Genomic DNA, 26,067 nt, shown 5'->3' with positions numbered 1-26,067 from the left:
TGTATCCTCACTGATATTAGAGACCCCAGTTCTATGATAACATCTCCCTATTAACTGCACTTAGAGAGGATGGTCACCTTCAGGCTTTTCAAAGATGTCAGTGTTCCCCACCACTGCCACCAGTACATTTCTTACTGCCTTAGTGAAAGGAGTGTCCATTAGGCCTCCAGGGAGTGGAGAGAGGTCATGGTATTATTGGTCTTATGTGGTAGTCCCTTCTAATCTCCACCACTGTGAACCTTCTGACTCGTTTGTCAGTACTATGCCCAGGAAGTTCTAGCTGATCATCTCAAGCTGATTTCCTATAGGCCATCATCATATCCAGGTCTGAAGGAACCATCCTCATATAGATCTCCTTTGTCTCCTATATCTTTCTTTCTCCCTATTTTATTCCATTTTAATTAGGAATTAAACATGATCAAGGCTTTTTGCATCTTTTATCTCCCTCTACCCTTCACAGACCCATTGAAAGAATTGTTCTCACCTTTTCTTAATTTCATCTCCCTCTCACTTTGGAACCATTGGCATTCCAGTTTCTGCCTATACTACTCACCCAAGGTATTATCTAGATCACCTCCATATAGATCAAGCCAATAATGATTTTTAGTTCTTATTACAGTTAATGTTTTCTGACGCATGTTTACTTTTTGAAACTCTCTCTTGCCTGACTTGCCCACAGTCTCCTTGTTTTCCTCTTCTTTCTGGTTGTTCTTTCTTAGACTCGTTTGCAGGCTCTTCTTGCTTTGCCTAATTGTGTTTCAGTGGGTGTCATTTTAGGCCTTCCTCTCCCATCACTCTACAAACTTCTTAAGAGACAATAGTCAGCTCCTAAGGTCAGCTCCTCTGAGGTATTTATTGGTGACAAAGTCACAAAAACTTCTAGTGCTTCTGTGGCTTGTTACCTACATTCAGAATAGAAGTTCTAAATTTCAATTAGAAATCAAAAAATGACAGCTCCTCTCTGTCATTCTAGCCAGTGGTGTGCTGTGGCCAGCTAGCACCTGCAAGATCCAGTTTTTAAGATTTTGGTAATTTTGTGAGCCAGTTAAGTCATAGGTAGCTTGAGTGTACATTTATACCATGGAGATCAGCAAACACTGCAAATCAGAATTTTGTTTTGTTTTTGTCTTTTGTTTGTTTGTTTTTGTCTTTTGTTTTGTTTTGACAAAAGTCAGCTCCTCTGACTCTCTATTCTCCTGAGCTTCAGTTTAATTATCTCACTGTCTACTGTACATCTTTATTTGAATGCCCCATAGACACTTCAAATTCTACATGTTCCTGAGCTAAAATTATGTTCCTCTTAATCCTGCTTCTCTTCCTGTGTTCCCTAAGTAGATGGTACCACCATCTAGCCATTTGCCCCAGCCAGAAACCAGGATATTATTCATGACGGCATTTTTACCTCATTCTTTACATCTAATCAAATTATCAAGTCCATTCATTCTTTTTCATCTCCTTTGTCATTTCTTAATACAGGTCAATATTTCTAACTCGGATTGCTATAAAACCTAACTTTTCTGTTTGCCTTCAATCAGGTAATCCTCTGACACAGGAGATCATGAATTTGGATTGTAAAAAAAGATTACGTTTTCATTTTTTGATTTCTAATTGAAATTTAGAACTTCTATTTTGAATGTAGGTAACAAGCCACAGAAGCACTAGAAGTTTTTGTGACTTTGTCACCAATAAATACCTCAGATATTTTCATGTTACTTGTAGGTATCATAAAATATCACACTTGTCACCACCTTGAAAATATAGTAGACTTGCACTAGATCTTATCACTTAATGTTAATGAAACTCACAAATTACTGTGTCACAAATCTATTTTTTATTATTTTGATTACTGTTTTTCAAAATAATTGATTTCTCCTGTTTTTGAATTTTATTTCATGCATTTAGAAATATTATGGAAAGAGTCTTTTTAGGCATCACCAGACACCGTAGGGGGTCTGTGGCAACACCTTACTGTAATGTATTCTACTCACTAGAACCAAAGTAATCTTTCCAAAATGTAAGTTTAATTATGTCCCTCAAAAGCCTTTAATCATGTGCCTCAGTTGCCCTTAGGAGAAACCGGGATAAAATCTAATCCCTTTAATATGGCTTATGAGTTCTAGTCTGATCTAGACTCTGTCTCCTCTCTGTCATTCTAGCCAGTGGTGTGCTGTGGCCAGCTAGCACCTGCAAGATCCAGTTTTTAAGATTTTGGTAATTTTGTGAGCCAGTTAAGTCATAGGTAGCTTGAGTGTACATTTATACCATGGAGATCAGCAAACACTGCAAATCAGAATTTTGTTTTGTTTTTGTCTTTTATTTTTTAATTTAATTTTTTAAAAATTTCCAGGATACACGTGCAGGATGTGCAGGTTTTTTACGTAGGGAAATGTGTGACAGCAACTTGCTCCACCTATCAACCCGTCACCTAGGTATTAAGCCCCGCATGCATTAGCTATTTATCCTGATTCTCTTCCTCCCCTCACCTTCCTTGACAGGCCCCAGTGGTGGTGTTCCCCTCCTTGTGTCCATATGTTCTTATTGTTCCGCTCCCACTTATAAGTGAGAACATGCAATGTTTGGTTTTCTATTCCTGTGTTAGTTTGCTTAGGATAATGGCTTTGAGCTGCATGTCCCTACAAATGACATGATCTCATTCCTTTTTATGGCTGCATAGTATTCCATGGTGTATATGTACCACATTTTCTTTATCTAGTCTATCATTTATGGGTGTTTGGGTTTATTCCATATCTTTGCTATTTTGAATAGTGCTGCAATGAACATATGTGTGTATGTATCTTTATAATATAATAATTTATATTCCTTTGGGTATATACCCAGTAATAGGATTGCTGGGCCAAATAGTATTTCCAGTTCTAAGTCTTTGAGGAATCGCCACACTGTCTTCCACAATGGTTGAACTAATTTGCATTCCCACCAATAGTGTAAAAGTATTCCTGTTTCTGCACAGCCTTGCCAGTGTCTGTTGTTTCTTGACTTTTTAATAATCACCATTCAGACTGGCGTGAGATGGTATCTCATTGTGGTTTTGATTTGCATTTCTCTAATGATCAATGATGTTGAGCTTTTTTCATACGTTTCTTGGCTGCATAAATGTCTTCTTTTGAGAAGTGTCTGTTTATGTCCTTTGCCAAGTTTTTAATAGGATTGTTTGTTTTTGTTTTATTTTTTGTAAATTTGCTTAAGTTCCTCGTAGATTCTGGACATTAGACCTTTTTTCAGATGGATAGATTACAAAAACTTTCTCCCATTCTATAGGTTGTCAGTTCACTCTGATGATAGTTTCTTTCGCTGTGCAAAAGTTCTTTAGTTTAATTAGATCCCATTAGTTAATTTTGGCTTTTATTGCAATTGCTTTTGATGTTTTCATCATGAAATCTTTACCCATGCCTATGTCTTGAATGGTATTGCCTAGATTTTATTCTAGGGTTTTTATTGTTTCGGGTTTTACATTTAAGTCTTTAATCCATCTTGTTAATTTTTGTATAAGGTATAAGGAAGGGGTCCAGTTTTAGTTTTCTGCATATGGCTAGCCAATTCTCCCAGCACCATTTATTTATTTATTTTTCATTTATTTATTTTTTTTGAGACAGAGTTTTGTTCTGTCACCCAGGCTGGAGTGCAGTGCTCCAATCTCGGCTCACGGCAACCTCCGCCTCCTGGATTCAAGCGATGCTCCTGCCTCAGCCTTCCAGGTAGCTGGGATTACAAGCATGCACCACCATGCCCGGCTAATTTTTGTATTTTTAGTAGAGATGGGCTTCACTATGTTGGCCAGGCTGGTCTCAAACTCCTGACCTCAAGTGATCCTCCTGCCTCAGCCTCCCAAAGTGCTAGGATTACAGGTGTGAGCCACCATGCCCGGCCCCAGCACCATTTATTAAGTAGGGAAGCCTTTCCCCATTACTTGTTTTTGTTAGGTTTGTCAAAAATCAGATGATTGTAGATGTGTGGTCTTCATTTGTGAGATCTCTATTCTGTTCCATGGTCTATGTGTCTGTTTTTGTACTAGTACCATGCTGTTTTGGTTACTGTAGCCATCTACTATAGTTTGAAGTCAGGTAGCATGATGCCTCCAGCTTTGTTCCTTTTGCTTAGGATTGCCTTGGCTATATGGGCTCTCTGTTGGTTCCATATGAATTTTAAAGTAGTTTTTTCTAGTTCTTTGAAGAATGTCAGTGATAGTTTAATGGGAATGGGTTTGAATCTATAAATTACTTTGGACAGTATGGCTATTTTCACAATGTTGATTCTTCCTATCCATGAGCATGGAATGTTTTTCCATTTGTTTGTGTCTTCTCTCATTTCCTTGAGCAGTGGTTTGTAGTTCTCCTTGAAGAGGTCCTTCACTCATCTTGTTAGCGGTGTTCCTAGGTATTTTATTCTCTTTGTAGCAATTGTGAATGGGAGTTTATTCATGATTTGGCTCTCTGCTTGTCTGTTGTTAGTGTATAGCACTGCTTGTGATTTTTGCACGTTGATTTTATATCCTGAGACCTTGCTGAAGTTGTTTATCAGCTTAAGAAGCTTTGGGGCTGAGATAATGGGATTTTCATTTGCACACAGACAGTTTGACTTCCTCTCTTCCTATTTGAATATGCTTTATTTCTTTCTCTTGCCTGATTGCCCTGGCCAGAGCTTCCAATACTATGTTGAATAGGAGTAGTGAGAAAGGGCATCCTTGTCTTTTGCCGGTTTTCAAGGAAAATGCTTCCAGCTCTTCCCCATTCATTATGATATTGGCCATGGGTTTGCATAAATGGTTCTTACTATTTTGAGATATGTTCCATCAATAGCTAGTTTATCGAGAGTTTTCAACATGAAGGGATGTTGAATTTTATGGAAGGCCTTTTCTACGTCTATTGAAATGATCATGTGGTTTTTGTCTTTCCTTCTCTTTGTGCGATGAAGTACGTTTATGGATTTGTGTACGTTGAACCAGCCTTGCACCCCAGGGATGAAGCCAACTTGATCGTAGCTAAGTTTTTTGATGTGCTCCTGGATTGGTTTGCCAGTATTTTTTGAGGATTTTTCCATCAGTATGCATCAGGGGTATTGGGCTGAAGTTTTCTTTTTTGTTGTATCCCTGCCAGGTTGTGGTATCAGAATGATGCTGGCCTCATAAAATGAGTTAGGGAGGAGTCCCTTCTTTTCAGTTGTTTGGAATAGTTTCAGAAGAAACGGTACCAGCAACTCTTTATACCTCTGATAGAATTCAGCTATAAATCCGTCTGGTCCTGGGTTTTTTTTTGGTTGGTAGGCTATTTATTACTATAGGCTATTTATTACTGCCTCAATTTCAGAACTTGTTATTGGTCTATTCAGGGATTCAACATCTTCCTGGTTCAGTCTTGGGAGGGTGTATGTGTCCAGGAATTTATCCATTTTTTCTAGAATTTCTAGTTTATTTGCATAAAGGTCTTTATAGTATTCTCTAATGATTGTTTGTATTTTTTTTTTTTTTGAGAAAGAATCTCACTCTGTTGCCCAGGCTGGAGTGTATTGGTGTGATCTCAGCTCACTACAGCCTCTGCCCTCTAGGTTGAAGTGATTTTCGTGTCTCAGCCTCAAGCGATTTTCATGCCCCAGCCTCCTGAGTAGCTGGGATCACAGGTGTGTCCCACCATGCCCAGCTAATTTTTTTGTATTTTTAGCAGAGACTGGATTTTGCCATGTTGGCCAGCCTGGTCTCAAACTCCTGACCTTAAGTGATCCTTTCACCTCAACCTCCCAAAGTGATGGGATTACTGGTGTGAGCCACTGTACCTGGCCCAGTTGTTTGTATTTCTGTGGGGTCAGTGGTGATATCCCTTTTATCATTTTTTATTGTGTTTATTTGATTCTTCTCTCTTCTTTATTAGTCCAGTTAGCAGTCCATCCATTTTATTAATTTTTTTCAAAAAAACAGCTCCTGGATTTGTTGATTTTTTTTGAAGGGTTTTTTGTGTCTCTGTCTCCCTCCGTTCTGCTGTAATCTTGGTTATTTCTTGTCTTCTGGTAGCTTTGGGGTTTCTTTGCTCTTGGTTTTCTAGTTCTTTTAGTTGTGATGTTAGTGTATCGATTTGAGATCTTTCTAGCTTTCGATGTGGGCATTTAGTGCTGTAAATTTCCCTCCAAACACTGCTTTAGCTGTGTCCCAGAGATTCTGGTACATTGCCTCTTTGTTATCATTGGTTTCAAATAGCTTCTTGATTTCTGTCTTAATTTCTTTATTTACCCAGGAGTCATTCAGGAGCAGGTTGTTCCATTTCCATGTAGTTGTGTGGTTTGGAGTGAGTTTCTTAATCTTGAGTTCTAATTTGATTGTGCTGTTTGTTATGATTTCAGCTCTTTTGCATTTCCTGAGGAGTGTTTGACTTCCATTTATGTGATCAATTTTACAGTAAGTGCCAGGTGGTGCCAAGAAGAATGTATATTCTGTTGTTTTTGGGTGGAGAGTTCTGTAGCTATCTATCAGGTCCACTTTATCCAGAGCTGAGTTCCAGTCCTGAATATCTATTAATTTTCTGTCTTGATAATCTGTCTAATATTGACATTGGGTGTTAAAGTCTCTCACTATTATTGTGTAGGAGTCTAAGTCTCTTTGTAGGTCTCTAAGAACTTGTTTTATGAATCTGGGTGCTCCTGTATTGGGTGCATATATATTTAGTATAGTTAGCTCTTACTGTTGAATTGTCCCCTTTACTATTATGTAATGCCCTTCTTTGTCTTTTTTTAAATCTTTGGTGGTTTAAAGTCTGTTTTGTCAGAGACTAGGATTGCAACCCCTGCTTTTTTCTGCTTTCCATTTGCTTGGTAAGTTTCCCTCCATCCCTTTATTTTGAGCCTATGTGTGTCTTTGCATTTGAGATGGGTCTCTTGAATACAGCATACTAAGGGGTCTTTACCCAGCTTGGCACTCTGTCTTTTCATTGGTGGGCCATTTAGTCCATTTACATTTAGGGTTAATATTGCTGTGTGTGAATTTGATCCTGTCATCATGATGCTAGCTGGTTATTTTGCAGGCTTGTTGATGTAGTTGCTTCATGATACTATTAGTCTTTGTACTTCAGTGTGTTTTTATAGTGACTGGTAACATTTTTTTCCTTCCCATATTTAGTGCTTCCTTCAGGAGCTCTTGCAAGGCAGGCCTGGTGGTGACAAATTCCTGCAGCATTTGCTTGTCTGAAAAGGATTTTATTTCTCCTTTGCTTATGAAGCTTAGTTTGGCCACATATGAACTTCTGGATTGGAAATTCTTTTCTTTGAGAATGTTGAATATTGGTCCCAAATCTCTTTTGGTTTGTAGGATTTCTGCTGAGAAGTCCACGGTTAGCCTGATGGGTTTCCGTTTATAGGTGGCCTGGCCTTTCTCTCTGGCTGCCCTTAATGTATTTTTCTTCATTTTGACCTTGGGGAATCTGATTATTATGTGTCTTTGGGTTGATCTTCTCACGGAGTATCTTACTGTGGTTCTCTGTATTTACTGAATTTGAATGTTAGCTTGTCTTGTTAGGTTGGGGAAGTTCTCCTGGATGATATCCTGAAGTATGTTTTCCAACTTGGTTCCATTCTCCCTGTCTCTGGTACCCTAGTCAGTCATAGGTTTGGTCTTTTTACATAATCCCATAGTCCCTGGAGATTTTGTTCATTCCTTTTCATCTTTTTTTCTCTAATCTTTTCTGCCTGTCTTATTTCAGCAAGTTAGTCTTCAGGCTCTGAAATTCTTTCCTCCACTTTGTCTATTTGGCTGTTGATACTTGTAGTTACATTGTGAAGTTCTTGTGTTGTGCTTTTCAGCTCTATCAGGTCATTTATGGTCCTGTCTCAACTGGTTATTCTGGTTAACAGCTCCTGTAATGTTTTATCATGGTTCTCAGCTTCTTTGCATTGGGTTAGAACATGCTCCTTCAGCTCTGTGAAGTTATTACCCACCTTCTGAAGTCTACTTCTGTCAATTCATCCATCTCAGCCTCCGCCCAATTCTGTGCCCTTTGCTGGAGAGGTGTTGCAATCATTTGAAGGAGAAGAGCACTCTGGCTTTTTCAGTTTTCAGTATTTTTTCATTGATTCTTTCTCATCTTCGTGAGTTCATCTAGCTTCAATCTTTGAGGCTGCTGACCTTTGGATGGGGTTTTTGTGGGGACATTTTTTGTTAATGCTGTTGTTGTTGCTTTCTGTTATTTGTTTTTCTTTTAACAGTCTCCTTCTATAGGGCTGCTGCAGTTTGCTGGGGGTCCATCCCGTCCTGTTCACCTGGGTCCCTCCTACAACTGGAGGTGTCACCAGTGGAGGCTGCAGAACAGCAAAGATTGCTGCCTGCTTCTTCCTCTAGGAGCTCCATCCCAGAGGGGCACTGACCTGATGTCAGCGGGAACCCTCCTGTATAAGGTGTCTGGCGACCCCTGTTGGGGGTTCTCACCCAGTCAGGAGGCAGGGGATCAGGGACCTGGTTAACAAAGCACTCTGGCTGCCCCTTGGGCAGAGGGGGTGCACTGCACTTGGGGGTAATCCCACTTGTCTGGACTACCCGGATTCCTCAGAGCCAGCAGCAGGAAAGACTAAGTCCGCTGATCAACCGAGACTGCGGCTGCAACTGTGGCTACCTCTCCTTCCGGGGAGATCAGAGTTCTGTTCGTAAACCCCTGGCTGGAGTTACTGGAATTCCCACAGGGGAGCCCCAGCCAGTGAGGAGGGATGGATCAGGGTCTGGTCTAAAAAGGCAGTCTGGCCACAATCTGCCACAGCTGCTGTGCTGTGCTGTGGGGAATTCTTCCTGGGTCTAAACCGCCCAGTCTCCCTGGCACCAGTAGGGGAAAAACAGCATACTGGAGCTGCAGTGATGGCTGTTGCCCCTCTTCGCAGGAGCTCAGTCATCTTAGGTAGGAGGCAGCCACAGTCATGATGGCCACCCCTCCCCCTGGGAACTCGGTAGTCTTAGGCAGTTTCCAGCCAAGAGGCCGCCGAGAATCTGCACAGCTCTGTGCTTGGGTCCCAAACCCTGGTGGTGTGTGTGGGCCCACGAGGGGGATCTCCTGATCTGTGGGTTGCACAGATCCATGGAAAAAGCGTGGATCATGGATTCTTGGGCAGGGTAACACAGTCACTCACTACCACCTCCCTTGGCTGGGGGTGGGAGCTCCCCTTGCCCTGTGTGGCTCCTGAGTGGGCCATGGCTCCACCCTGCTTTTTCCTTGCTCTCCATGGCTCACGCCAACTGCCTAGTCAGTCCCAATAAGAGAACCTGGATACCTCAGTTGCCAGTGCAGGATTCACTCACCGTTTTCATTCTTCTGTGTGAGAGCCTCCAAACGCATATATTTCTAGTCAGCCATCTTGGCCCCTCCGGCCTGTTGTTGTTTTTTAGAGAGCCAAGATGTTAAACTTGTACCAGCACACCACTGGCCCCAACCCACCTCCAGAGTTTTAGTCTATTGAATTTACTTAATTCTTACGAACTTTGCTGTGCCCTTGTGAATGTTTTTGTCTTTGGATAAACCATTGTTTTTTCATCTTTACCTGACCAACTCAACTTGGTCGACAAGAGTATTCTCTAGTCCTCAAGTCTGGGTTAGATTTCTGTCTCCTTTCTCATAAAGCAAACCTCTTTTTCCAACAGGTAAAGTAAAATAAAGTAAATTAAGTAAAGATAAAAGACCAAATTTAGGTGAATTTGAAGTTGTTACCTGGAATGGCTGGGAGTTGGGTAGGTATTGCAAGGACTTTTATTGAAGTCCTTGACCATTATTGAAGATGCAGTCTTCTCAAGAGCTAATAGTTCAGTACCTATTTAATTGTTTCGCAGTATCCTAAAATATTATAGAAAGCCTGATTGATCTCTTGCACCTATTCCCCTACCACAAATATAAAGCCTTTTCCACATTAAGAGTACAGTACTATATTCCTAGCAGACATAAACACTTCACCAATACTGAATCCATTCTTCACAGCTTAGCTTATGTGTCTTTAAATACTATGTCCTCTCATTACATTTTTTCCCCAAAAGTAGGCAGTTTCTTGGCTTAAATAATTTCCCAGGTAACATATACACTCATATCATTGGTAACAATATTTTTAATGTAAGTAGTAGAAAAAAATGCCCTGAAGAATGAGGCCGATTATTTTCGTTCTAATATTTCATTGTTAATGTCTGCAGTGTCCTTCTACGCTGAGGGTCTCCTGAATGTTCACTGCATGCTATTTTCCTATGACTTTTGTAGATAACAGCAGGGCTTTAGCCTCTGTGCTTTCCTTTGTTTTATCTCTCCTATTATCATGTGGGTATTACAGAGCTGGGTGCTAAAAGTTTTTTTTTTAATTTAAATATGAAAAAACCCTTAAAATATAGTTTCTACTCTCCAGAAATGTACAGTGTAGTAAAGGAGGCAAGGTACATCTACAAAAGAGTTAAGGAACAACATAAGATAGTAAATGATTAAGATTCCAAGTAATTAGTTGCCTGTGAGACTACTTGTTAGCTATATAAGTGGGCAAGATGCCTAATCTGCACATTGGTTTGGTTTCCTCATCTGCATAATGAAGATAGTAATATCAGTCCCGCTTAGAGTGTTCTGTTGATAATTGAATGAGTTACTATATCTCATTGTACAATTTAAAGGTTATAAGGTGATAAGTATGAATTTATTATGATTACCAGTATTAAAGCTTATGATCTAATACAGAAGAAAGAATATCTTGCTTAAAATGTATATGAGCTTTTTCTGAGGTGATTTTTTTTTTTTTTACCAGTTATCAAAAAAATCACTTTGGCCTTTGGGTTGTTAGGCCCCTGGAGTTACTTTTTAATTCTTTATTTGTTTTCCATATTCTTCCTTTGGAAAGATTTTCTGAGTTTCAGAAACTGTTTTCCAGATTTGCTACCACATACTATCCTTGGTTTTTTGTCCCCAAAGACCAGCCAAAATGTAGGAATATAATTTTCTCTGCTTTCTTTTTGTTAGCTGTCTTTCCAAAATGAGCATGGGTTGTCTATTTTTTAAGATTTTACAACTAATCACTAAAGGGGAAATAGAGTATAATAAATACGGGAACTTATCTTCCAAAATCTCATAAGGTTTCCAAAGGGTTCTGTGATATTTCTGATTTCCTTTCTCAGGTGGGGCCCAAAAGCATATACCCTCATCTCTCTTTTAATTCTTAAGTTTATAAAATTTTCCCTCTTCCCACTTCTCTACCTTTTTCTAGTTTACTTAGATTTCTTCTTCCTTAGCCTTTTACTTTTTGTGACAACAAAGTCAGATTTTCTTTCTTAGAGAGAAATTTAGGTCATCCTTTATAATTCATCTTCTTCCCATGTTATTAGAAAATCCAGAACTCCATTTAAATTTGCAGAGAGAGAACCTCACTAAAAACGACTGTGGAAATTACCTCATGAGCTTAGGTCTCTTCTTTTGGCAATAGGTACATTCAAAATATAAGAAGAGAAAATGAACTAACATATAAAAACTCCTCTGGGATGATATCTTTTATTCTTGTTTTATAATTATTGCTAAAAAATTATAATCTAGATGTTAATGTTTTTAATCCTTTCATTTCTAGCGTTAATTAAAATTTTTCTATTTGTGTATAATTAGTAGTAAGACTATATAAAATTCAAGAGACCTTTCAGTTTATTTTATTAAGGTACTTAAATCCATAAAGTTAGAGCTACAGAGATCTGTACAAGAAGGGCCTGTTATTGCTTACTTATTTGGGCAGGTTCTGTCGCTTCTATTAGTTCCTGCTTAGGGACTGCTTATTTTATTCTAATTCTTTGTTACATATTAGAAACAAGGAAATAAATTTAAATGAGGAAAAGAACAGAATAAAAAGAATATAGAGATCTTTTAGGGACCACTGAGGCTCTCCAGCAATCCTTGAAGATTATATAAATTCCCTTTTGATGAAATTCTGAAAATGTTACCACTAATAGGCCTGAGCTGTAGGTCCTCTAGGACTGATACATGAATTTTTTTAGTTTATTTAAATAGAGTTTTTGAAATATCTGAGAGATGACTGTATTTTGGTTTCAGTTATGTAAACATCATGAAAGAAGTGAAATGATCGTCAGTAACTTTTAAAAATAATGTTACTAAATATTCTTATTATCTAATCATGAATTTACATAATCATAAACAGATTAATCTCTACTTTAGATTTTCTTTTAAATTCACTCTTTAAATTTTATAAATCAGTGAAGTACAAGGCAGTTTTGTTACATGCATAAATTGCATAGTGGTGAAGTCTGAGTTTTTTAGGATATTCATCACCCAAATAATGTACATTGAACCCACTAAGTAATTTCTCATCATCCACCTTTCCCCCACCTTGTAACCCTTCAGAGGCTCCATTGTCCGTCATTCCATTTTCTACTTCAATATGTGCACATTTTTTTAGCACCCACCTGTGAGTGAGAACATGGAATATTTGTCTTTCTGCGTCTAACTTGTTTTGTTTAAGATTTCTAGTTCCATCCATGTTGCTGCAAAAGACATTTCATTCTCTTTATGGCTGAATAATATTCCATTGTGTGTATATACCACATTTCTTTATCCATTCATCTGTTGATGGACATTTAGGTTGATTCCATATCTTTGCTATTGTAAATAGTGCTGTGATAAACATGCAAGTGCAGATATCTTTTTGACATATGGATTTCTTTTCCTTTGGGTAGTTACCCAGTGGTGGAATTGGTGGATTGAATGGTACTTCTATTTTTAGTTCTTTGAGAAATCTCTGTATTTTCCTTAATGGTTGTTGTAATTTATATTCCCGTTAACGGTGTATATGAGCATTCTCTGCATCCTCACCATCTGTTATTTTTTTATTTTTTAATAGTAGCCATTCTGACTGGTATAAGACGGTGGTTTTAAGTTGCATTTCTCTGATGATTACTAATATTGAGATTTTTTTCATGTACATGGCCATTCGTATGTCTCCTTTTGGAAAATTTCTGTTTATGTCCTTTGCTTACTTTTTAATGGGATTATTTGTGAAGTTTTTGTTGAGTTGTTTGAGTTCCTTGTATATTCTTAATGTTAGTCTTGTCAGATGTATAGTTTGTATATATTTTCTCCCATTCTGCAGGTTGTCTTTTCACTCTGCTGATTATTTCTTTGGCTGTGCAGAAGCTTTTTAGTTTTAGTTGCATTTGCCTATTTTTGTTTTCGTTGCCTGTGCTTTTGAAGTCTTAGTCATAATTTCGTTACCTAAACCAATGTCCAGAAAAGTTTTCTGTATGTTTTCTTCTAGTATTTTTAGTTTCCAGTCTTAGGAGTAAGTCTTTAGTGTATCTTGAGTTGATTTTTGCATATGGTGAGAGATAGGGGTCCAGTTTCATTCCCCTGCATATGGCAATCCAGTTTTTCTAGCACCATTTTTTGAAAATGGTGTCCTTGACCCAATGTGTGTTTTTATCAGCTTTGTCAAAGATTAATAACTGTATGTATGTGGCTTTATTAAATTCATTTTACTCTTTTTTTTTCAGCTACATTAACAAGCTATTCTGAAAATGTGGAACGCACAAAATATGCTGGGGAAAGCAGTAAAGAATTAGGATCTGGAGGAAACATAAAACCTTGGCAATCTCAAAAATCCAGCATGGACTCCTGTTTGTATCGAGTAGATGAAAACATGACTGCTTCCACCTATAGTCTGAATAAGATCCCAGAGAGAAATTTGGAAACAGTGTTATCTCAATCAGTACAGTCTATTCCTTTGTATCTCATGCCACGGCCAAATTCAGTAGCAGGTAAGTTTTTGTTGTTGTTGTTGTTGTTGTTGCTGTTGTTAAATAATCATTTTACTCCAGTATATATTGAAATGAAAATAAATCCTGCTCTGACAGTATTTAAATTTTCCATTCATCTTTTCTGACTAAGCTGTTCTTTTGTGTTTGGGTAATATACATGTATATATTATTTGAATCTGGGAGAAGGTTCATCTTCCTTGAGTGATTGCTTAGTTCTGCTCCCAAAATATACAAAAACACATAGAAATTCAGAAACAGCCTATAAAATACATCATCAAACAACTAAAAGTCTTTTCTCTCAATGAGAAGTCTTTGAAAGAATTTTAGTTTGAGGTTTTAGTTCTTTTCTTAAAATCTTAGTTTTAAAAAACATTACTAAAATTGGCATATCTCAGTGTAATTTGTATTATCAGAAATCATCATCCATAGTTTGTAAAAGTGGAAGGCAGACAAGAATTCAGCTTTTCCTCATCCCGTGAGTTTCAGTAATTTCACAATATCCTGGCTATCATTTCATGGAAGAATCACCAGGTGGCTACATTTCTAAAGAATAATTCTGCAATACCACTAGCAAACTCAGTTAAAAAAAAATTGTATTAGTCCATTTTCACACTGCTATAAAGATACTACCTGAGACTGGATAATTTATAAACAAAAGAGGTTTAATTGACTCACAGTTCCACACAGCTGGGGAAGCCTTGGGAAACTTATAATCATGGCAGAAGGCAAAGGAGGAACAAGTACCTGCTTCACAAGGCGGCAGGAGAGAGAGCAAGCACACAGGGGAACTGCCAGTTTTAAACCATCGGATCTAATGAGAACTACCTCACTATCACGAGAATAGCATGAGAGAACCACCCCCATGATCCAATCACCTCCCACCAGGTCCCTGACACTTGGGGATTACAATTCAAGATAAGATTTGGGTGGGGACACAGAGCCAAACCATATCAGAAATGATATAGCGTGGTGGCTCATGCCTGTAGTTCCAGCAATTTGGGATGCTGAGGCAGGAGGATTGCTTGAGGCCAAGAGTTTAAGACCAGCCTGCGCAACATAGTGAGACCTTGTCTCTAAAAAAAAAAAGAAAGAAATGATACTGAGGGTTAAGTGGTTGAAATACGGAGTCATCATTCCTTAGCAACTACTCTCCTCAAAATTGATGTCAAGGGGTATTTTTACTACAGCTAAATTGCTGTTTAATAATTCAAACCTGGGACTTTTGAAGAATAGTTGAATGTTCGGACTTTTCAAAATATGTCATCATCTGGACTTTGTCCAGACTATAAAATCAAAGTTATGTTTGCTTCTCTTACTTTCCTCATGAAGGCCTGGATAGATTATCTCACTGATAATTACTCCTTATGTAGCTGATAGTGTAATGCTTCTTGCCATTCCCATTTCCCTTTCCTACATGTTCTTTGTTTTCTGGGAGACCATCAGCATCTGTCATCAGGTGTGATTATAGGGGAAATGGCTCATCTGAAAGATAAGTAACTACGGAAGATTTTAATATTAATTGTTAAAGATTATTCACTTTTATATAGTGACAGGAAATTTTGTATCCTAGGACCTTCTAACTATGTCGATCCCCAACTACCATGTCATATTAGAATCTTAGAATGCTGTTGTTTTAGTCTATTCTTATACTGCTATAAAGAAATACCTGAAACTAAGTAATTTATAAAGAAAAGAGGTTGAATTGTCTCATGGTTCTGCAGGCTGTACAGGAAGCATAGCAGCTTCTGCTTGACTTCTGAGGAGGCCTCAGAGAGCATTCAATCATGGCAGAAGGCACAGGGGGAACAAGCACCTCACATGACCAGAGCAGGAGGAAGAGCAGGAGGAGGAGGAGGTTGCACACACTTTTAAATGACCCATTCTCTCGAGAACTCTCATATTACAAGAACAGCAAGGGGGAAGTCTGCCCCATGATCCAGTCACCTTCAACATTGGGGATTACAATTCAGCATGAGATTTGGGCAGGGGACACAGATTCAAACCATATCAGCTGTACATTATGAAAACTTCCAGGCAAGCCTGAGTCTTTTCCGAAAAGAAGCATGTAAATCCTTGCTCATGTATAAATAGAGGAATGTAACTACCAACCATAATAGTATGTCCCAACTTACTTCCTAACTAAGCTACAATGATTTCTAAGGAACTTCTGGTTCTATTATTTGAGAAAGGCACTGAACACTTAGTAGAAGACAGAGAAGCTTTGTTTCAATGAGTGGAACTATGTAGTCAGTCTGAATGAACAATGTTAATTCAGGGCTATGAGTCTTGGTCACTACTTAACATCAACATTGTGTATTACCGTCTTCTTCCTACTTACTCCCCATTATATTTTATGTGTATCCCTTAGAACCTTTTTTCACTGTGTTAATCAAGGACCTTCTCATTTGTTTAAAAGCGACTCAGCTCTTCCTCAGGCTTCCCTTAGCCCTAAGTGTATCCCAGAACTGTTGTACTTCCCTATTAGCCAAGTGCTCCCTCTCTAGTTGTATCCTGTACCTTCAGAGCAGTGCCAGAACTGAACAGACTATGGGAAGAGAGAATGGAACAAGCAAGCTGGTTAATTTAATGTTTTGCTGTTGGTCTCAGAAAGCCATCAGGACCACATGTAACTAACCACTAGACAGTATTAAGCTTTGAGGCAACTACCAAACTATCTCCATCTAATTCCTAGCCACCTTCCCAGGCTGAACTCAAATACTTCCTCCTTCATGAAACTTTCTCCAGTCATCTCCCAGCCACAAGTAATTGCTTCTTCTTCTAGAAAGCATTCTCTTTTTGTGTTGGCAACAGTCTACTTTGTGTTATGTGCAGCTATTGTGTATATGTGTTGGTCTGACTGTCACAGTCTAAACTTTTTGACATTAGCAACTGAGAAGACTCCAGTAGAGGTTCCATAGTGAGTGAACTAATGAATGAATATATGCATGAACCAACCAATCTGTGATATCAGCTTTAAACAAAAATAACAATGTAGTTAGTAAATCTAATGATAATTTTCTTCATCTTACTATAGAATATAGTCGTCTCATAGGAGAGATTACCCAGAAAAAGGTGGGGTGGGGGCTTATTTACAGAAAGTAAGCTCTATATGAGACGGTAGTATGAGCCAGTTAGAAAACAGTTTTGGACTTACTAGTATCTCACAATTTCTTTTCTTCCAAAATTATAAACTGTAGTTCTCTTTAATATATGGAATGTATAAACAGCATTTATCACTATTTGCTAACAACTGGCAATATATATTTTTCAGTGGTTAATCAGAAGCCTTTATTCAATTAGCAGTGTAATGGTGTTGGGGAAAAAAATGGAGATCTTAAGAGATTTCTGTTTCTCTAAGAGAGCAGTCAGCAAACCAGGGCCCATGGGCCAAGTTTGGCACACTGTATTTTTGTAAATAAAGTTTCATAGCAGCAAAACCACACTGATTTATTTATTTATGGCTACTTTGCTCTACCACAACAGAGTTCAGTAGTTGGAACAGAGATCATAAGCTCTACAGTTAACATTGTAGTGACCTACAAAGCCTGTATAAAAAGGGCAATCCCAACCTTCGTTCTAAAATCTTACCCTGGCATTGGATTCAAGTCACCCCTCGGCGATACATCTCAGCTATACAGGTCATATACAGTGTTAGCTGTGCATAGGGACAGAAACTGTTTTAGACTTTATGAAAGTTTCATGATGTGTTTCACATGACTTCATGAATTACATAGAGAATCAGAAATGTGTAAAAATTCCATGAGAGGACATTGTTACTCAGCTATACTGATACTAGATAGCAAAGACACTAAACGGATTTGAAAGAGACAAAAAAGCTGAAATTGACCCTTAAGTTTTAAGTTTTTGTAATATGCATTTAGCTAGACTCATCATCAGTGTGGTGCATAGACAGTGCCTAATAGTAGATTGGTCACCTGCTTGAGTCTAGAGCCCTCATTTCCAAACTTAGGAATTTTCATTTTGGTGGTGGAGAAGTCTCTTAATATATTCGTTCTCATTTTCTCTTGACTTCTTTTTTAGTTTATTGAAAAGAATATAAAATTACTTTGCTCTTCTTAAACAGACATATCTCTTGAGATTCATTATTTTACCCAAAAAAAATGCTAACTGTGAGCTTATGAGATGTCTAAGACTCCTATACTCCTATAAAAGCCAGATAAGCTTTTCCTCTCAGTGTCTGTGAGGCTAATACTATTGTAAACAAAAAATACAGAAGGAAAGGTAAAAGCCACTCTCCTCTCTATACCTAATACCTCTCTCCAAAGGTTAATATTTCTTATGATTCTTTAAAATATATCTATATATATAAAACATTATAATATCTATATGTGATATATAATCATATATACCTATACATGATCCTCTGTATCTGTGGTTCCATATCCATGGATATGGATGGCCAACTAAAAGGGACTTGAGCATTTGCAGATTGCGGTATCCTATTGCAGATAGCTCCAGGGGTTCTGGAGCTAATTCCCTGCAGGTACCAAGGGATGACTGCATTTAATTATAATATATGTAAGAGAGATATGAGGTCAAAAATGAGTGGGATTCATTCAAAAGAAATGAAAGCATATGTTCTTAAAAATATATACATAATCATCACAGTTTTATTTGTAATAGCCAGTAACTGTGAGCATCCCAAATGCCCATCAACAGGTGAATGGATAAACAATTGTGTATCCATACAGTGAAATTCTACTCAGCTACAGAGGGAAATGAATTACGGATACCACAGCAACATACATGAATCTCAAAATAATTATTCTATTTGAAAGAAGCCAGATTAAAAAAATATATGCTGTATGATTCCATTTGTATAAAATCCTAGAAAATGCAAACTAATCTGTAGGCACAGATTTCCTCTGTTATACTGCGACCATCTACAAGTACAGGTGCCCTGTGGGAATTAGGGCTCAGGAAAGTGGCACAATGTTGATCCTCTGGCTACTGCTATTGCTCTGAGTAATAAACTGTCTTTCATCTCCGACCCAAAGTTTCATATCTTTTTCCAGCATCCAAGCTTGTTAGTTTACAGATTCTTCACAATTCTTGACAGTGAGATATCGCTATACCCAAACCCACAAAATTAAAAGAAATGGCAATGGCAAGCAACACAAGGAAATGCTGCAATTGAAATTATACATTGATGGTGGGAGTATGTTAATAAGTTGGTACTCCATTTTGTAAAGTTGTTTGACAAGATGTTTTAAAGGTATATAAAGCTATATATGCATGTTATCTAAAACCTCACAATTCCATTTCTGAATAGAATGTCCATGAGAAATGAGTGCTTTTGTTTATGAGAAGACAGATAAAATAAAGTTTTATCAGTTTTATTCATAATATCTAAAAACTGAAAACCATTCACATGTCCATCAACAGTGGAATTGATAAATTGTATGCAGCAATGAAAAAGAACACACTACTGTTATAACATCGTGAATATATTTCACGGATGTGATATTGAACAAAAGAAGACTCAAAAGAGTGCCTTCTGTATAAAGTATGTACATTTATATAAAGTTCATAGAAACAAAATGATCACACTTCTATAATTATAGAACTAAAGTAGTGGTTACCTTTGGTAGGATTATTGACTAAGGGAGCTTTCTGTATCTTGGTCTGGATGGTAGTTACATGGATTTATACTCATGAGAAGACTTCAAAAAGCCCATGGAAAACATACTTAAAAGATACAAATAAAAAATATAAACTTTATTTCTCAACGTAAGTTCCATCAAGTTCAAGACACTTTTGTAAGTGATGATACCAGCCATTTAGTTCATCCCTAAAGAACTGAGTGTCCTGGGAATTTAACCATGTCAATTAAGTCTTTTTTACATTATAAACTGAAGAAAAATGCATGCCTTTTACAGATTTTAAGATTAAGAAACAAAAAAGTCAGAGCCAAATCAAGACTGTAAGATGGATTTCCCATCTAAACTTGCAAAATTGCCTTTGTTTGATGAGAGGAATGAGCAGGAGTATCATTGTGGTGGAAAAGGATTCTCTGGTGGAGCTTTCCTAGGTGTTTTTCTGCTCAAGCTTTGGCTTGCTCAAAACACTTTCATGGTAAGCAGGTGGGTCATTTTTGGTCCTCCAAAAAGTCAACAAGCAAAATGTCTTGATCACCCCAGAAAACTGTTGCCATGATGCTTGCTCTTGACTAGTCCACTTTTGCTGTGACTGGACTATTTCCACCTCTTGGTAGCCCTTGCTTTGGTTGTGCTTTGTCTTCAGGATTGTACTGGTAAAGCCATGTTTCATCCCATTACCGTTCTTCAAAGAAATGCTCCAGGATCCGAATCCTACTCATTTTGTTTTAAATTTTCATTGAAAGCATTTCTCTTTTCTGCAGCTGATCTGGGGACAATGGTTTTGGCACCTATTTAGTGGAAAGTTTGCCCCCATTTTAATTTTTCAGTCATAATTGTGTAAGCAGAACCCATTGAGACATCTGTCATGTTGGCTATTGTTTGTGCTGTTATCATTTGTCCTTTTCAATTGGGATACAAACAAGATGAATTTTTGTGGATGGTCTGCCACTGCAGGCTTCAACACTGTCTCATCCCTTCTTAAAACAAGTTATCCATTTGTAAACTGCTGATTTCTTTAGCGTATTGTCTCTGATATGGTTTGGCTGTGTCCCCACCCAAAACTCATTTTGAATCATAGCTCCCACAATTCCCAAGTGTTGTGGGAGGGACCCAGTGGGAGGTAATTGAATCATGGAGGCAGGTCTTTCCTGTGCTGTTCTCATGATAGCGAATAAATCTCTTGATTTCTCATGGTTTTATAAAGGGGAGTATGTCATGTAAGAGGTGACTTGCTCCTCCTTGCCTTCTGCCATGATTGTGAGGCCCCCAGCCATGTGGAACTGTGAGTACATTAAACCTCTTCTCCTGTATAAATTACCCAGTCTAGGGTATGTCTTTATTAGCAGTGTGAAAATGGACTAATACAGTCTCCATAAATGTTTTGTAAAAATCAGTGATTTTACTGTTCTTCCACCCAGGCTTCACCATAACTTTGCTGTTTATCCTTGCTTCAATTTTAGCAGAATTCATGTTGCTCTGATAAGGGCTTTTTTCACACTAATGTCTTGTTCTTAATGCCTCAAACTATATCCTGTTCAGACATCTTATAATAAGTTAGTATGAATTTATTTTGATGCAAAAAATTTTTGAAATTCATCCATAGTTTTTTCATAAGATGCATTTCAATGAACTTTTTGAAGACTCTCACATGTATAAAAATAATTAAACTATACACCAAAGATTTATATACTCTACATATGTAAATCATACCAGTTTTTAAAATATATAAAATGTGGCAGGGCACGGTGGCTTATACCTGTAATCTCAGCACTTTGGGAGGACAAGGTGGGTGGATCACTTGAGGTCAGGAGTTCGAGACCAGCCTGAACAACATGGTGAAACCCCGTCTCTACTAAAAATACAAAAATTGGCCAGGCGCAGTGGCTGACACCTGTAATCCCAGCACGTTGAGAGGCTGAGGCAGATGAATCACGAGGTCAGGAGTTCAAGACCAGCCTGGCTAACATGGTGAAACTCCATCTCTACTAAAAATACAAAAACTTAGCTGGGCGTGGTGGCAGGCGCCTGTAATCCCAGCTACTCAGGAGGCTGAGGCACAGAGAATCCCTTGAACCCGGGAGGTGGAAGTTGCGGTGAGCTGAGATCGTGCCACTGCACTCCAGCCTGGGCAACAAGGCGAGACTCCTTATCCAAAAAAAAAAAAAAAAATTAGCTGTGCATGGTAGCGTGCACCTGTAATCCCAACTGCTCAGGAGACTGAGGCACATGAATTGCTTGAACCTGGGAGGCGGAGGTTGCAGTGAGCCAAGATTGCACCAGTGCACTCCAGCCTGGGATACAGAGTGAGACTCTGTCTCAAAAAAAAAAAAAAAATTATATATATGTAGGCCTGTTGTCTTTGCAGAAGGATTTTCTCTTTTCTTTGGTGTAGAAATAGCAGTCCTAGGAAACATAACAAGATCTTTGTCTGAATTATCTATTTTTAGTATTGCTTAATAAAACCTAATAACTACAACAAATAGATAATTTATTTAAAATGTTTCATTTTATTGAGTATATAAACCTAAGATGAGTACCCAAACTGGCCAGAACTTTTTGTTTGTTTGTTTGTTTTCTAAAGCAGCAGTCTGTGTGTGGATTTTTTAAAAATTTTTTTTAAAAACAAGTACATTGAGTCTTATTTTATATATTATAAAATTCACCCATTTCAAGTGTACAATTCAGTAATGTTTAGTAAATGTAGCAAGTTGTGTAACCCTCACCATGAATCAGCTTTAGGACATTTTCATTACCTCAGAAAGATTTCTGCATCTATTTAACATTATTCCCATTCCCTCTTCCAGTTCCCAGGCAACCACTAATTGACAGAGTCTATATATTTGTATTTTCTGGAAATGTCACATAAATGGAGTCATATGGTGTGTCGTCTCTTGTATCTGGCTTCTTTCACTCAGCATAATGTTTTTGAGGTTTATGACATATATATATATATATATATCAGTAGTTTCTTCCTTTTTATTTCAAGTAGGATTCCACTGTATGACTGTACCATATTATGTCTATTCATTTACCATTTGATAGACATTGTTTCCAGTTTTGGTCTATTGTGAATAGTGCTGCTGTGAACATTTGTTTGCAAGTGTTTGGGTAGACATATGTTTTCATTTCTCTTGGATGGATAGATACCTAGGAGTAGAATTGCTGAATCTTATGGTAAGCTTATATTTAACTTTTTAAGAAATGCAAAAATGTTTTCCAAAGTAGCTGTACTATTTTGCATTCCCACCAGCAGTGTACAAGGATTCCTGTTTCTCCACATCTCCTTTGTTATTGTCTTACCTTTAGCTGGTGTGAAATGATATTTCATGAGGTTTTAATTTGCATTTTCCTAATGACTGCTAATGTTGAGCTTATTTTGTGTATTGTTATCTATTCATTTATTTTTTAGTGAAATATCTATTCAAACTTTAGCACATTTTCATATTGGGTTATTTTCTTTGGATTTGTAAGAATTTGTTGTATATTCTGGATACAAGTCACATCAGACATGTATTTGCAAATACTTCAGTCTGTTGCTTGTCTTTTTGTTTTCTTACTGGTATATTAGGAAATATAAAAATGTCAAATTTTGGTGAGGTCAATTTGTCAATTTTTTTTCTAATAGACCATGTTTTTCATGTCACTTTTCTCTTTATCTTTTTAATAGAAAACATACTGTTTATATCATGTTTTATAAAACTGATTTCTTTACGACATTGGAGTTTGTTTTAACTCAAGTATTGGAAAATACTTCCTGAAATACTTAATATTTTTTCCCTCTTGTCCCTCCTCTTCCCCTACTCATGTTAAAAAAAAATAGAAACAATTACATCATCCTAAATTGTTACATCTGTAGACTAGACCTTAATTGTGAATGATTTTTTTATTTACCACAATTGTCTTCCCATAATGTTAGTCTTTCTGGCTAGCAGAGTGCTTTAGATTCTTAAGCAGTACATATCACTCTTCCTTAAAGGAAGGGTAAAAGGTAAATATACCATCAGAGATCAGATAGCTCTGTCCTGGAGAACAAGATTATATGCTACTGGAGTAGTACATATTGACTGTGTTGAACAAAATACTTCATCAGAAAATTATTTCTTGTCAGTGTTGAACATAATACAAACAGACCTACTTTGGCCTACAGGGCAAGTCATAGGTCAGGGAATAGTTTGTATTAGGTTGTTTTTTGTGTCTGGAAACCATGGTTTCAGGATGCTCAGAAAGAGGCAGAAAAGGAAGCTATAAACCAAATGACTCCGTTATTTTCAACACTTAGTAGATTGTAGATTGAAAATTTTTCCAGAACGTAGAGAAATAAAATTACTTTCACAGGGAATTGCCCAGCTAAATATATAATGTATGTAAATATTTGATAAAACCACAACCTCTGGTAGCTTAAATGATTACATATCTAAACCATTTTTAAATTAAATTTTCTCATCTCAGGAGGGTCTGCTCTTTTCATTTAGCTCTAGATACACATACTTTCCTTTCCTTTCTAATGGGTACATAGAAGTGGTTCCCTAAACTGGGGAGAATCCGATGCTAAATCTCTGGTGAACAGGAATAATTGAGGATTTCAAATATGAAGTGAGCTTGAAATAGGAAAAAAAAAAGTCAGTATATTCACACTTATTAAATTGTTCTAAGCATCTGAACGTCAAGGGCAGGATGGGGATGGGAATGATGAATGCCAGTAATAAAAAGCCTTATTCAGATCCAACTTTTAAACTTCTCACCTTTTTTAAACTTAATTTCTGTGTGACTAATATAATTATTTATTTTAGAGACCAAATGATGTTGAATAATAATGTGAAAAATACCACTTGAGTAACTTTTAAAAACCTGGGTTAATAATTGTTTAAATGGTCCTTGCCATGATACAGATTTCTTCCCAATTTGGGAAGAGGATCACCTTCTATTGCCTAAGCTCCTTAGCATCTTTTTAGGACCACATCTTCTGGCATGACCAGGAAATTTTTAGGGGATTATTTAAAATCCTTGAGGCTGCTACTGGATTGAACTGTAATGAATAAAACTATATATATTATTCCATAATGCCAAGATTCTTGATTTTAAAAAGAACAGAAATGACTTGTGGCTTTTGTGACACTTTTGTGGGGAGAATGGAGTCAGCACATATGCAAATATTTATGGTGAATTATTTTTAAAAATATTTTTCTAAGCTTTTAACTTACATATGACATAAATGGAAGAAATATATATAGTAAAAATTTTTAAAATCATGAGTATTTTATTTACAGTATTAAAATAGAAGTTTGACTAATATGTTGGTCAAATAGATTCAGCTGTATACTTTTAAAAACATAAAGACTCCAACAAGTGAAGTTCATAGTTAAAATAGATAAAACAATTAACACTCCATGTTCCACATATGAGGATAGTACTATTTGCTGAAAACATGAAAACTTTTAACTCAAATGATAAAGTGATTAAAGTTGAGTTTTGGCAGTCTGCAACATTAAGGCTTGGAATTTTCTGGAGTAGCTCAGTTTTCTGAATATAAACTTAGCTGTTCATACACCTTTAAATTAAAATTCTAAAATGTTAAAAAGATTTAACAATGTGTTTTGTTTTCAAAATGTAAATTGCTATTGCATATTTGTTTTTAAGCCTGTGTGTTGGAAGGAAGTAGAAGACTCTTGTGGACTTGTGGTTGCATGGCAGAAATTATCAGAGTAGGCAGTCTACGGTCATCCTTGATGTCCAAAAATGAGATTGGCAGTGAATTGGAGGGATGTGGGAAGCAGGAAATGTTTGCTTGCAACAGCTGTCGTCAGTGCTTTGTGTGAGAATGAGAGGTCTATCAGGGAAACATACAAACAACAGAAGTCAGCTAAAATATAAACTCTGGCCATCTACTTGTTAGTGCTTGGAGCTTCATGTTTTCCTAAGGATCTTAAGAATCAGGTAAATACAGAACGGGAATCTAGGGGAATTTAAGCAAACCCAATCAGGAACTTTTAATAGAGATTTTGCAAAAATCAAAAATGGGCTTTTCAGCAGTCAGAACGTTGGCTTTATGTATCAAGGGTATAAGGACAGCAGAGTGGCTTCTTGCCCAGGCAGGAGCAAACATACAGTGTCATTCCAGGTTCCTTGCTCAAGTCAGCTAGAATGACAATTTTACTACTATAATCTGTTTGCATTAGTGGCAACTGATATAAGAAGAAACAATTCAAACTGTCTTCCAAACTCAGTATAGAGTTATCTCTAAAATGTTGTATACCAAATGTCTGTTAGATTTCTTCTGCCCACTTGTAGTGTATTTAAATTATTTTAACTTCAAAAATGCATGTCAGTTAAATGCTCTGAGTTGTCCTCAGCTGTTACAATCTGATGAAATCTAAAAAAAGCTGTTCTTTTTTTCTTTTCCCTCTTCCTTCTCAAAACAAGTCTTTTAAATGACAAACTTTGTGGATTTACTTTTTAAAGCTTTTTCTCTTTACATAAAAATTTTGTTACAGATTTGTTTTTCTGCTTTCTCCATTCATCTGAACTCACCTGATTATATCTTATACTTGTATCTGGAAAGTGTTAGTTAAATATTATAGTATTTATTTATTTATTTATTTATTTATGGATGAATGAATGAGGCAGGGTCTCACAGTGTTGCCCAGATTGGTCTCGATCCCTGGGCTCAAGCAATCCTCCAACCTAATATCTTCCCAGTAT

General features: G+C 37.1%; 1 protein-coding gene across 12 annotated transcripts in view; it reads left to right on the top strand.

Moving 5' to 3' along the window:
* Positions 1–26,067, top strand: part of TANC2 (tetratricopeptide repeat, ankyrin repeat and coiled-coil containing 2) — a 473,014-nt gene that overhangs the window by 268,451 nt on the left and 178,496 nt on the right. For all 12 annotated transcript variants that reach the window (XM_055386907.2, XM_055386906.2, XM_055386905.2 and 9 more), the window contains one exon: positions 13,484–13,747. In XM_055386907.2, coding sequence (XP_055242882.2) covers positions 13,484–13,747 — 264 coding nt within the window. The remainder of the gene's footprint in view (positions 1–13,483; positions 13,748–26,067) is intronic.

The sequence above is a fragment of the Gorilla gorilla genome, chromosome 4 (assembly GCF_029281585.2).
Source record: "Gorilla gorilla gorilla isolate KB3781 chromosome 4, NHGRI_mGorGor1-v2.1_pri, whole genome shotgun sequence".
Taxonomy (NCBI): Eukaryota; Metazoa; Chordata; class Mammalia; order Primates; family Hominidae; genus Gorilla; species Gorilla gorilla.
This window is presented reverse-complemented; position numbering and strand designations above follow the sequence as displayed.